This window comes from Episyrphus balteatus, chromosome 2, assembly GCF_945859705.1.
Source record: "Episyrphus balteatus chromosome 2, idEpiBalt1.1, whole genome shotgun sequence".
NCBI classification, from domain to species: Eukaryota; Metazoa; Arthropoda; class Insecta; order Diptera; family Syrphidae; genus Episyrphus; species Episyrphus balteatus.
Window position 1 is genome coordinate 102,659,434 of NC_079135.1, and position 14,627 is coordinate 102,674,060.

Below are 14,627 nucleotides of genomic sequence, written 5' to 3' on the forward strand. Positions count from 1 at the left end.
CTTTCAATAGGAATAACTTTTAAGCGATAAAAAAATGAAAATAAAGTACCTAATGGTATTTTTGTTATGAAACTTTGCAAAAATGTATCTTGTACTAAAAAAAAAATGTATCTACACATGAAATCTACATACACGCAATTTAATATTTATAGTCAAAGACTGTAAGTTATAAAACTCATAAAAATGTAATTTATAAATCGTCTAAGAAGTTAAATGCAATCATTTGGGTGTGTCATTTTTTTATTTCAATTTCCTAAATTTAAAACATGTAGGTACCTAGTCAATACTTTAAAAATAAAATGCACGATTGGTTCCGCATGTACTTGCTGTTAAAAGTTGCTTCAGATAACAAGATTTAAAAAAAAAAACTTATTATTGAAAACGTTTGAGCTACTTTTATTTTAATAGTTTTTCATAAATAAATTTGGCATGTAAATTACAAGGAAATAAAAATTGACATATAAAACCAAGGTTTCGAAGAAAATCCATCCGTTTCAAAAGAAAAAAAATTTTTCAAAAAACCAAAAAAAAATTTTTTGGATTTAGTCCAGTAATTTTAGGTTTTATCTGCGGAAAAATTCCTACTGGGCTGAATTTTGGTATAGAGCTTAATGACGGCTTTGTTATGAAGATGTGAAAAATAGAGGTTATATAAAAATTGATGGTCTTGAAATTATCTACAACATATGCCTAGCACATTTGTCTGTAAGATGAACCGTTTCGCGAGTAGAGCGCAGAGAAGGTGACTAGATTGCACTCACATACGAAAAAATACATATTTTTGGTTTATTTTGCTCGATTTTTTAGGTTTTTATCGTAGTACCTAGCTTAAATTTTTTTAGTTTTATTAACTTATCTTATTACGTTAATACGAATTAACTAAAAAAAAAAATAAAAATGTACACATTGGGATAAAAAATATTATGCAAAAGGGGGAACCACGTTTTTTGGAAATGTTGTATGTTTCCCTTTTTTGTACAATAAGTGCCTTCATTATTAAGAACACACTTTTTAAACATGGTTCAATTTTAGTTTTTTGGTGTAATGTACTGTATGTGTCCTTATAAATATGTTATGTAATGTTATGTCCTTATAAGCTAGGACTAGAAAAGCAGCAAACAGTGCAAAATTTACCATCTAATACAAATTTTCAAGGCTCTTATTTTTATGTTTTGACATTTGGATGCAGTTAGAAATTGCGCGCCGCACCACATACATACATAGGTCGATTTTTATATGTAAACCATATAAACGTTAGTGGAAATAGTCCCCTTCTTAAAATAAATATAAACAGTAGAATCCGCTTGACTGAAAACCGTTGAAAAGCAAAAAACCTAGATAAACTAAAAACTACACATTATTATTTCAAAAGTTTAATTTTACTCTAGTATTTATTCAGACTCATCAAAAAGTGAAAAATTTTGGAACAATGACAAATAACTATCGAAGGAGTAAAAAAGTATTTTTATCTAGGTGAGTGAAATTTAAAATTTTGTTTTTTTTTTTAATTCGTTAGAGCTGTTTTTTTTTTTTAATAAAAATTTTCAAAAGTTTTCCAAAACAAATTTGGTAAGTATCCAGTTAAAAATTAATTCAATCGATCTCAAAAAAATTGATTTTTCAAAATAAAATTTTGAGTTTTGGTTTCAATCCAAAAATTATTTTTTTGAAAAATTCACTTAATTTTAACATTTAAGACACTTAAACGTTTTTGCAAAAAAATTCATTGAAATGGGTCGTATCCCGTAGCAGTAGGTCAGATATCAAGAAAACGGTTCTATGGCAAGTTACCGTTATGAAAGATAATTTTTTTTATTAAATTATTTCACAAAATTCTGAGTTTGAGGACCATTTTGTTCGATAATACCTCATTCAGTTTACTTTATTTAAATTTTACTGATAGGAATAAACAACTGGCTTTGTAAAAATGTATATCTTAATAATGTTTGTGTTGCCGTTGTGTTGTAATACATTTATTCTACATTAATGTATCCTATTTTCGTGACCTTTTTTCAATCATAATTTTTATTCTACATTTGTAGTCGATTCCCATATAGTTTTTTACTTGCGATATATGTAGGTACTATAGGGCAAGTTTAGGATTCGTAAAAAAAATCGAAGTCGAGATAACAATTTTACATGACATTACGATGATGGAAAATGCCAAAAAAGTGGGTCCGGCAATTCTGTCTGTCTGTCTGTCTGTCTGTGTGTCTGTCTCTATCTGGAGCTGCAGCCTAAACGAGTGTGATTTTCTTCAAACTTGGTAGTTAGCAGTTTTTGGTGATTCCCTAGAGGGGAAATTGAAATTTTTTTTTATCACCAAAACTAACGGTACCTGCCATATAACGGAAATAGAAAAGTTAATTTTTTTCAAAAACGACTCTAACGATTTTAATTAAAATTTTTGTGTGTAGTACTACACATAAAAGCCAACTTTTTAAATAAAAAAAATATTTTTTGTACCGTTATTAACGGTACCTGTCATAGAACGGTTTTTTTCGTTTCTGAATATCTCGTACAACCTTAACCCGATTTTAATGAAAATTTTTATACAAAAGTGTGTAAGTAAAGATAATATTAAAATTTTAGAAAATTTTCAAAAAACGCATTTTTGGTTTTTTAAAAAATATTTCAAAATTTTTTTTTGAAAAATCAATTTTTTGAAAATGGATCAATGAAAAATTTTTAAATTTCGTATTTATGTGTAAATTAATTATTTCTTCAAAATGGCATACCAACTTTTTTTTTGAAAAATGTTAAAAAAATTGTATATATAAAAAACAATTTTTTTAAAAAACGGCTCTGTAGGAGCCTTTTTATACAAGAAATAAAATGGCATATTTGTTTTTTTTTAAGATAATTTATAACGGAGTTTAATTAATTATAAAAACAGATTTAATTTTTTTATACTACTTATGAAATTTCTTCAAAATATCAAATTTTAAATTTCTTGAATAAAAAGCTTTAACATTATAGTATCTTTAAGCATTAGAGCAAGTACGTGCGACCCCAGTCGTGCAATTTATTTCTGTAAATAATCTAAATAATCTTTCGACATTATTTTATTTATGAAATTTAAAAAAAAGGTTTTGAAAAAAATTATATTTTTAGTTTAAAAAAAAAACAAAACGGCAAAACTTGCAATTTTTAACCCATAGAGGTTAAAAAATTTTTCATTACCGACGTTTAAGAACAGAAATTATAAAAATTGGATCTGTAATTTGCTTTAGTTAAAAAACAAAAAAAAACATAAATTTCTTGAATTTTTTCAACAAAAAATTGCTAAATTGTTAAATACATAAATTGCTCAAAATTGTTTAATTCTCTTTAACGTTTGAGCAGAATAAATAGCAATATAAACAAAAGAAAAATGACTTTAAACCGGCAAAACGCTCAAAATTATTGAAAAAAAAAAAACTTTCGAAAAAAAATTTTGTTTGAAGTCAAACCGATAAATCGAAAAACTAATGATTCCAATCGATTTCTCAGGTCCGAAATATGAAACAGTCAACAGCGACTTGCACAGTGTTATTAACAGTGCCACTGTCCGGACTATATTCACTCATTTATAACAAAAATTTGATGATGGGTTGGGTATTGTCTGCTTGAACTGTCAATTCAGTTTCAGTATTTTGTGTAGGACTTTTTGTTGAGAGGGGTGCTGGCAGCGGCGTTATCAAGAACATTTTTTTTTTGTATCTTTACAAAATTAACTCAAAGGTATTAAATGCATCTTAAATGTATTTTTTGTAAAAGATATTCTGTTGTTTATTCTCTTCTGGAATTACTATATTTCAAGCCATTATAAATATTCGTTGTTTTTGTTTCCAAAAGTTGGGAGCTTTTTCATTTTCATATCAAGCTCACACAATACCAGTGCTGTCGATATTACTTGCGATATTAGTGTACCAGAAGTTAAGAAATAATCGAACGTATTCTCCTTTCTTCAGGAAGTTTTTGGCGGTAAACATAATGTTTCGAAGCCGGTATGACCACATTTCAGAACTTATTGATCTCTATCACCGACTCGATTCAACAAACATCAATTCATTGCTAGAAAATGCCAACTCAATAAACGAAGACATTCAAAACATTAGAAAAATGTTAAAAACTGAAATTGAATCGTTTGCCATTCACATTATTAATGGCTTAATTGAACTCCACGGAACAATGGATATCAAATTTGTTGAAAAAGTTAACGAATTTAATCCAAATTTTGTAGGTGAAACATTAACAAATGTTATTTCTCAGTATTATTTTAAAATTGGGTTTAATGGATTTTTCAAAATGTTTATTAATATCAAGAATAATATTTCAATTATTTATGCTATCGAAGCTTTATTCAATGAAATAATTATCGATGGTGAAAAGCATCGAGATGAAGCATGTGAACTAACAACGAAATTACAAGAAATCTCTTCTAGTCAAGATTTCAATACGTTATCAACTGATTTAAAGATAAAAGTTGAAAATATGCTTGAGCGTTTAAAACCTCATGCTAGACCAGTTATTCGAAAAAATTTCTATTGTGAAGGAATGCCATTGAAAGAGGGCGAAGAAAATGGAGTTAGTTATCCGATTTTTTCTAGAAGTGAAAATTGGTCCGAACATCATTTGGTAATGTCACAAATTTTCAATAGTTTTGATGCAAAAAATCAAAAGGCAAAGAAAATACTGAAAAAATAAATCATAAGTAGGTATTAAAACTTAATGTATTTCAAAATCATTTAAAAATTGTTTAATAAAAGTATTTTAATATAATAGAAAGACAATTATTTTTATTTTATTTTCTTACCAGAATATATAAATATTATACCATTAAAAAGGCTTAATATGTCTTCTGAAGAATAAAAGTACATTTAAGTCAATACATTACGTTAAAAGAATAAACATGATTTTTTGAAAACAATCACTTTTCATGAAAAAAGCAGCAAAATCGAATTTGTTTTTCTTCCATCACCTAAAAGTTCATTTTTTAATATGGCAACTTATACAAAATTTTACACCATCTGAAAGCTTATTATTTCAACTTTAATATAGTGTCTCAATCATAATTGTGCGACGTCTACAAAAGTTACAATTGTTTAAAGCCAACTATGTAGAAATTTCAAGCTAAGATTACGGTTTTCACCTATTTTTAAATTAAAAGAATGTCTAGTTTTTAGATCTTATAGTAAAATAAAAACCTTTTTCTGTCGATTTTCTTATAAATATGTATTTACTTTTATTAAACAATTTATGAGTATAAGTGATTTTAAAGTACAATGAGTTTCAGACAAATTTTTTTTTCAATTTTATTTATTTTTTCAATATTTTCTTCACCTTTTGATGTTGTTCATTAAAAGTATGAATAATTTGTGACATAACCAAATGATGTTCCGCCCAATTTTCGTTTTTAGAGAAAATCGGATAACTAACTCCATTTTCATCATCGCCTTCTTTCAATGGCATGCTTACATGATAGTAATTTTTTCGTATAATTGGTCTAGCATGAGGTTTCATACTCTCAATCATATTTTCAACTTTTAATATTAAATCAGTTGATAAAGTGTTGAAATCTTGACAAGAAGAGATTTCTTGTAATTTAGTTGTAAGTTCACATGCTTCATCTCGATGTTTTTCACCATCGACGATTATTTGATTGAATAAAGCTTCAATAGCATAGATAGATGAGATGTTATTCTTGATATTAGTAATCATTTTAAAAAAAGTTTTGAAACCAATTTCGAGATAAAATTTAGAAATAACCTTTGATAGTGTTTCGCCTACAAAATTTGGATTAAATTCAATGACTTTTTCGATAAATTTTATATCCATTGTTCCATTGAGGCCAAGTAAACCGTCAATAATAAAGATGGTGAAAGATTCAATTTCAGTTTTTAAGAACCCTCTTAGTTTTTCTATGTCTTCGGTTATTGAAGTGGAATCTTCTATTAAGGTACTGATGTTTGATGAATCAAGTCGTTGATAGAGATCAATAAGCTCTGAAATGTGATCATATCGGCTACGAAACATTTTTTCTCAAATACTGCCTGGAAGAAATGAAATTAAAGCTAGGCATGTTAGTTTTCCGCCGAAAGATAGGTATGATATTTTCTAAGTAACTTTTTGAAATTTTTCGAAGGCCAAAAATATGGTTATAAACTATTTTGTTCTTATGTTAGAATTTAGAAAGATCTTACAAAATCGCTGGTTAATTATTGATTTTCAATGTTTTCCTTTTAAAACAAAAAAATGATAACTTCTTAAAAAGTAAGACACTTTTAAGCTTGAAAACGACAGCACTGATTGCAAATTTGCAAAGTTTATGGAAAGCTTTAAAGCTTTTGGAAAAAAAAGTAAACAAATAAACAACATGGGGATCAAAATAAAATGATGACAAAGAAGGTAAGATCATTTACCGAGAACAAAAACAAAAATTGATTTCAAACCTAAAAGTATAATAAATTTTGTTCAAGATATCAAAATCTTTCTAATATACTTATGACAAAAAACTACCAAACTAATTTACCACAATCACACACTGAGAATGAGAAATAATCTCTTGAACCAATATCAACAAAGTTCTAAACTGATGACAGTTCAATAGAAGCAAAATTATCAGGGCTGTCGTAAAGTAGGAGTATTAAGGAAATACCTATTTAATAATGTTAACAAAAAACATTTTTTTTTTTTTTAAGTAATACTTCTTTTGCGGCGTTTGTATCAAAGTGTTTATACATATATACAGTAAATTTGTATAGGGCTAAAATTTTAAGGGACCTATTTTTGGGTCTAAACGAAACTTTTGAACCTGGTTCCGAGAAAATCAAACATTTTTTTTTTTTGGGAAACACCCTAGATAATGCACCTACTATACTATACTGCAAGTTGAGAATTCGTAAAAAAAAATCGAAATCGTATTAACAATCAGACATGATATTATGATTATAAAAAATGCAAAAAAAGTATGTCCCGAAATCTGTGAATCAGTCTGTATCTGCATTTATCTTGAGCTTGAGCCTAAAGTACTAAGGCGATTTTCTTCAAACTTGACAGTTATGACTTTTTTTTAGATTCCCTATATATATTAGAAGTGAAATTGGAATTTCATTGTTATGACCATAATAAACGGTAGGTACCTGCCAAAGAAAAAATTTACTTTTCTGTAACGACTTGAGTGTAATGTAAGTTGAAGGTACATGTATTTAAACCCTTGCTAACGAAATCTGTCATTGAAACGATTTCTTCAACTCTGGAACAATCGTAAACGATACAATAGGTATGTGTATTAATTGCCGTTACTTGAAAAACAATTAAAATCTTTGATCTAAAAGAAAAAAACAATATCAAACATATTTCAGGTGAAGATCAATTTTTTGAAAATAGTTTAATAAGTTTTTTCGGAATTTTGTTTAAAAATGGCGTTCCAACTTATTTTTTGAAAAATGTTAGAACTTTTTTTTAAATATAAAAAATTTAAAAACAAACCGTCACTAAAAATGTTGAATTTATTCTTAAAAAAAAATTTCTTTTTTAATAAGAAATCAAATGGCATTCCTTTTTGTGGTCAAAATCACTTAAAAAAAATTTTAAATAATTAAAGAAGGTTTTTATTTTTTTTTTTACATTTCTTATGAAATTCTTAAAAAAAAAATCAAATTATAATTTTTAATATAAGAGCAAAAAAGAAATTTTATAGATTTAAGGCAATAAATAAAAATGACTTTTTGAATGGCATTGATAAAATTCCCAAAAATATAGTAGCATATCAGGTAGCACTGGAACTGAAATTCAAATGCCATATTCAGTATTTCATTCATATTGTGGTCAAACATTGTGATTTCCGTTCCGGTATTTGTGGTAAATTCATTTTGTAACTTTAGACATAATTTAAACATTTTGAAACATTTAAACCAAAATTCAATAGAAGTTATTTGGCTTTGATATTTTGAATCGAATTTATTGGAAAAAAAAGTGTGTAGTGAGTCTTCTTGTTTTTGTTTTATGAATGATCTCTATTTCTCTCTGATGATAACACATTTCATTGTTGTTTATTTTTTGTTGCTTTTCGGAAAAGCTTTAGCTTTAAGAGCTTTTGATAAAAACATCAGCGCCGTCTCTTGTAGTACTTTTATATAGAACATTTTTCTCTGTTTTTTTTTTTTTTAAGTAAGAAAAGAAACTTAAATTAGTAAACTTTCTTTTCTTTCAGGCAGTTTTTGGCGATGAAAAATGTTTCGTAGTCGATATGATCATATTTCAGATCTTATTGATCTCTATCAACGACTTGATTTGTCCAACATCAATTCATTATTAGAAGATTCCAGTTCAATAACCGAAGATCTAGAAAAAACTAGAAAACTCCTAAAAACTGAAATTGAATCATTTGCCATGTTTATTATTGATGGTTTACTCAGTCTCAACGGAACAATGGATATAAAGTTTGTTGAGAAAGTTATCGAATTCAATGCAAACTTCTTAGGCGAAATATTAGCGACAGTTATTTCAAAATATTATCTCGAAATTGGTTTTGCTGCATATTTAAAAATGATTGTTAATATCAAAAATCACATCTCAATTATTTATGCAATCGAAGCTTTGTTCAATGAAATAATTATTGATGGTGAAAAACATAGAGATGAGGCATGTGAGCTTACAAATAAATTACAAGAAATCACTTCTAGTCAAGATTTCAATTTCCTATCAACTGATTTAATGTTAAAAGTTGAAAATATGATTGAGCGTTTAAAACCTCATGCTAGACCAATTATTCGAAAAAGTTTCCTACATACTGACCTCAATATACCGATGAAAAAGGAAGAGGAAAATGGATATAGTTATCCGATTTTCTCAAGAACTGGAAATTGGACTGAACATCACTTGAATATGTCAATAGTTATCGATGAGCAGAGTTGGGTAATCGAATCGTTAATTACATTACATGTAATTACAGGGTAATTGCATTGTAATCGAATTACTTTCCCATTACAATGGAAATGTAATTCGAAATGCAATTACAATTAAATTACCGTGTAATTTTATTGTAATTACATTATGAAATTACAAAAGTAATTGCATTGTAATTAAATATTTTGGAATTTTTAAGTAATTATATTGTAATTGAAACTCTGAAATTAATTTCTAAATTAAATTAAACATTTTATTTTAGTCAAATGAAACAAAATCATTCAATAAATTAATTAATATTAGCTGTGTTTTATTATTCCCGTGATCTAGATCAGATCATTTTATTTGTTAGCTATACAATAACAAAGCAAGATCCTGCTTTTTTTTGTAAGAGAAATGAAAACAATATGATTTGATCTGGATCACGAGAATAATAAGACACAGCAATTATCATATTACCCGAAAAGTTACAGTAAAATTACTGGTAATTTATTATTGCTTTAAGCAAAACAAACTTTTCAAAGTTTGTGTCCGATAACTTATTTCACCGCAGCGCATTTATTATGCCCGCAAATGAAGAAAATCTTTCAATGGGAGCGACGACGGTTGAAGTATTGTGTTGTACATCAGGAACAATGGCTTTGCAACTTGCTACATGCAATTTCCCACATGCAACTTGGCACATGCAACACATGGAACTTGCCACATGGAACTTGCCACATGCAACTTGCCACATGCAACTTGCCACATGCAACTTGCCACATGCAACTTGCCACATGCAACTTGCCACATGCAACTTGCCACATGCAACTTGCCACATTCAACTTGCCACATGAAACTTGCCACATGCAACTTGCTACATGGAACTTGCAACTACATGGAACTTGCAACTTGCCACATACTATATCTCGGAATTTTGAAAAAAAATGAAAAATTTTTTTTTGATGCCCAAAGGTAGCGGGGACTCCAACCTACATTTGGGTACAACTCCTATCCCCGTAGGTGCACGCGTTTTCAAACCGGGAGAACTTAAAGGTCAAACAAAAGTTAAGCCCGATTCTGAAAAAATAGGCATGATGCGGTGGTTTAAAATGGAAGATGATTTTTTAAAAATCTGACAATGTGCAAAGCGTAGGCCCATGACACAAGCTATCATTTGGCATCACTCCCAAAAATTGCTCTCAAGCGGTTAAGCTTCGCGGAGCGTTGAAAGGTTCGGGGATTTTTCGAAAAAAAATTTTACCCCAACTTTCAAACGCAATTATCTCGGAATTTTGAACAAAAACCAAAAACCGGATTATACCACTATTGGGTAGCTGAGAATATAACCTTTCATATGGCACCACCCCCATGTCTCTAGGTCAAAGCGTTCAGCTCACAGAAGCTTTTTCGCGCCCCCAACTTCCAACGGCTATATATCGGAATTTTGAAGAAAAAAAATGAATACAAAATTTTTGATGCCCAAAGGTAGCGGGGACTCTAACCTACATTTGGGTACAACTCCCATCCCTGTAGGTCCACCCTTTACATGTGGCATGTGGCATAGTTTTTCTTTGAAATGTTGAAGGTTTAGATTTTGGTTTTATTTTGTTTTTAAAATATAATTACTTTAAAATTACAATTTTAATTACAATGCAATTACTTTTGTAATTTCATCGTTTTAATTACAATAAAATTACACGGTAATTTAATTGTAATTGCATTTCGAATTACATTTCCATTGTAATGGGAAAGTAATTCGATTACAATGCAATTACTCCACTAGTAATTGCATTGTAATTAATTAGTAATTAATTACAAATGTAATGATTACTCCCCAACTCTGTCGATGAGTTTAATGAAAAGAACAAAAGAATTAAAAGAATTTTGAAAAAATAAAAAAAAAATAATAAATAGATATAACACAAGTATCGAAGTATTTTTAAGAAATTCATAATATTAAAGAAACCCAAATAAAAACTTTTACATTTTTTTTTTTAATTTTTTCATACAAACAAATAAAAAACAAAGTTTAGTTTTGTTAATTTTCTGAGTACAATAATTTAACTTTGATTTTTCAAATGAACCGAAGCCAAAATTTACAACTGACTGATTAATTTTATTAAAGCAGAAGCAAACAATAAGAAATTCAAAAAAAATAAATTTAATAACATGTAGGGTAAAGTTGTAAGGCCACATAGAAATCATAGAAATAGAAATTTAATTTCTAAACCAAAAATTAATAATATGTAAAACAATTAGGAAAAGAGACTAAAAAATTGAAAAAACAAATTAGTAGATACAGGTAAAATAGTACATAAAATCAAGAAATAAAAAAAAATTGTTCCACTCATGAAACTTGGCAAAAAGTTTCCTTTTGGGATAGGAACCAAGTACAAAAAGAGTCTATAAAAAAAAGTTGGTGGAAGGGTGTTTTTTCGCGGACAAGAGGGTGAAGGTCAAAAATATACTGAAAAAAATTATTTGTTGAATATCATCATATGACACATGTTTTCAAGGTATTTTTTGATGCTGAATCTAATGACATAAAAATAAAGTCAATACGATTGCTCTAAGAAAAGTTATTTCCGATAAAAAACCAGGGTGCTTGTTTTTTGACCTCAACAGGTAAAATATAACCGAAACCCATGTGAAAAACATACTACACTGACAAAATTTGGGAGGAAGATTTAAGATAAAACAGGGACAAAGGATTCATAAAGTTTTTAAAAATATTTGGGGTGAAAGGGTGTTTTTTTGATAGATTAAGTTGTGTGTGAGAAAGGTATCATAACAGCTAACTTATATTTTATTAATTTCTAAAACTTGGTGAAATAGTTTTGGTTGGTATAAGAATTAAGAATCTATAAAAAGTAAAAAATTATTTTGAGTGAAAGGGTGTTTTTTTTTCAAGAAATGATGAAATTCGGAATTAGTACCACAAAAACTGGGAAAAAATTGTTACACCAATGAAAATTGGTAAAAATGTTTCATTTATAACAGAAAGCAAGAACTCAAAAAGTCTATACTATAAATATTTTAGGTTAAAGGGTGTTTTTTTGGGAAATAGGGAAAAATCCGTGATTAGTCCGATAAAATCAATGGTATAAATGGTACCCTTACGAAATTAATTAAATATGTTCTCTTTCCCATGGGAACTACGAATAATGTAAGTCTATAAATTTTTTTTATTGTGAAAGGGTGTTTTTTAGAAGTAAAGAAAATATGGGTTTATTTGAAAAAGTGTGAAATACTAGAGTAATATTAGTGGTACCCTATTGAAATTTAGCAATTATGTTACTTTTAAGCTAAGAAACAAGAATCTTAAGTGTCTATATCATTGTTAACAGGGTGTTTTTTTGAGTGAAAACAAAAATGATGGGTCACCCTAATGAAATTTGGTAAAAACATTGCTTTTTGGGATAGAAAGCAAGAAAATAAAGAGTTTTCATAAAAAAAATTTTGGTGAGAGGGTGTTTTTTTCGAAGATTGGTCCCAAAAAGCCAATGAATCGCGTAAAACGTGTAAGAACTTATTTATAAATAATATTTAGCTAATGAAAACATTTTGCATTACTTTTTTTTCCAATGCAAAAAAATTTTTAATTTGCAATAAATTTTTTTTTAATGGAAAATATTTTTATTTGCAATACCTAGAAATTTTTATTTTCAATTGAAATAACATATTTTTTTTAAGAACATTTTTTACTTGCATTAAATAATTTTTTTAATTTCAAGTGCATCTTTTTAATTGATACTTTTACAACTAAAAAAAAATTTTTAAATTAATAATACGTTTTTGTAAAAAAAAAAATCGTTGAAATCTGTCTTACTAGAACGTCAGACATGAATGTCTCTATCATTATGTCCCTATCTACATGTTTTTTCTTTAAATTAAAATCATGAGAGTCGCTTTTGAGAAAAACAACTTTTCCATTGTGGTCGTAGGTCCGCAGAGTGTAAGACTCGAGTTTTCGAAATATGATGATGACGAAAATGATCGTAACTTAAAATGCGTTGGAAGTATTCGCTTTGGGGAACGATAGATATAACGCATAGATGTCGGAAATTTAGTAATCACGTTTACTATTCAAGTGCGTTAGTTTCAATCTAGAGATTTTTACAAAGCGTTATTCGGAAAGGATATCTCGATAGATATTTAAAATTTTGATAGACTCTTTCTTTGCGACGTTTTCCATTGGCTTTACGCTCTTCAAAATATAAATGCTTAATTTTTCAAAAAAACTCGTTTTATTTTTATATTTTTTTTACTTTCAGAAATCGTCTATCACAAAATGTTTCGCACACGTTACGAAGAACTTTGTCATCTCATCGAACTTAATAAAAACCTGAATCCTTCTTCAATGAGAAATCAAATAACAAATCTGCCTGATTCCATTACACCACATATTGAAAATGTTGCAAAAGCTTTTGAAAATGAAATCAAATCATTTTCATTAAAAATGATGGAATCAATGTTTGAAACTAAACTGGTAGATTACGAATTTATCGATTGTGTTTATGAATTCGATCGAAATATGTTTGAAATGGTCTTGCAAACAACAATTGATAATACTTATGATACAATTGGATTTCAAATTTCAATGTTAATAGTTCGTGGATTTAAATATTTTTTACAAGCTATAATTGGATATGAAGCAATTTTAAAGAAATTACAAATTGATATTTCAAAACATAGAATGAAATCGGTGAAACTAATGAAAGGACTTGAAGAAATGGTGGCAATGGAAGAATTTAGTCAGTTATCAGAAGATCCAAGGCAGAGGGTAGAAAAAATGATAGATTATCTGAAAATGAGTATGAAAAGTGTTCCAAAATCTGATGAAACCGGAAGTAAAACTTCAAAAAAGGAAGAAGCGGAAACTATTTATCCATTTTTGTCAATTTCAAGAAAATAAAAAAATGGTACTTTGATCCGATAATTTTTAATCCTTGTTTTTTTTTTATTTCTCTCATTTAACGAAATAAAAATTGAAAACAAAAAACTATTAGAAACAAACCCTAAAAGAAAAGGATGAAAACGTGGGACGCCACACTGCATCATCATCATCGATTTAAGACCAATAAATAATTTTGATGGGACCTCATGGATCGTCTTTATATCTTTTTGGTCGTGTCGTTATATTCTTATTGTACCTCATCTCCTCGCGTCCCTCGTTGTATTTTCATATCTGTTTGTTTTTATCTCTTTTTGTTTTGTTTTATATTGAAGAAGATTTTTATCGAAGAAAATGCTGAATGTGAAATGATCATGAACAACGAAGGTAATACATAAGAACACAACCCTACAAACCTAACAACAACTGTCTCTTTATTTTCTTTGCTCTTTGAAGAAAAAAATATATGAGCATATCGATTACGTATCTTTTTTTTATTTATTTTTAAAATGCAATGAATGTCGTTGATCCTTTTGTTGCTTTGTTTTTTTTTTTTTTTTATCTGGTATTATCTTTCATTTTATAATATATAAAGGATTTGTATAAAAAGCTAAAGAAAATATAAAAAGAAACCGTTTAGCAGAGTTTAGATTGACCAGGGGCGTATTATATAAGGGGAAAGGAACATTTTTGGGAGTTCCTTTTAACTTAGCATCCATGATACAAAATTTAGAATAAATAATGTATAATAAAAAGGTTAAATTTAAAAAAATAAATGCAAAAGTCCTCATCAATACAAAACTTTATAAAAATGGCAGTCTTGACAGTACATTTAATAGGTAAATCTAAATACTCGTTG

The 14,627-nt window shown here is 28.0% G+C and overlaps 2 protein-coding genes across 2 annotated transcripts; one reads left to right on the plus strand and one right to left on the minus strand.

The window, feature by feature from the left end:
* Positions 1-5,260: 5,260 nt before the first annotated feature.
* On the minus strand, positions 5,261-6,587 carry LOC129908763 (uncharacterized). Its single transcript, XM_055985511.1, has 2 exons — positions 6,515-6,587; positions 5,261-6,035 (listed from the first exon to the last, which is right to left on the minus strand). The coding sequence occupies exon 2, from the start codon at positions 6,016-6,018 to the stop codon at positions 5,302-5,304; it is 717 nt and encodes a 238-aa protein (XP_055841486.1). The 5' UTR covers positions 6,019-6,035; positions 6,515-6,587; the 3' UTR covers positions 5,261-5,301.
* Positions 6,588-7,763: 1,176 nt separating this feature from the next.
* LOC129908765 (uncharacterized) lies at positions 7,764-13,820 on the plus strand. Its single transcript, XM_055985518.1, has 2 exons — positions 7,764-7,845; positions 13,149-13,820. Exon 2 carries the CDS (start codon positions 13,166-13,168, stop codon positions 13,787-13,789), a length of 624 nt encoding a protein of 207 aa, XP_055841493.1. The 5' UTR covers positions 7,764-7,845; positions 13,149-13,165; the 3' UTR covers positions 13,790-13,820.
* Positions 13,821-14,627: the final 807 nt, after the last annotated feature.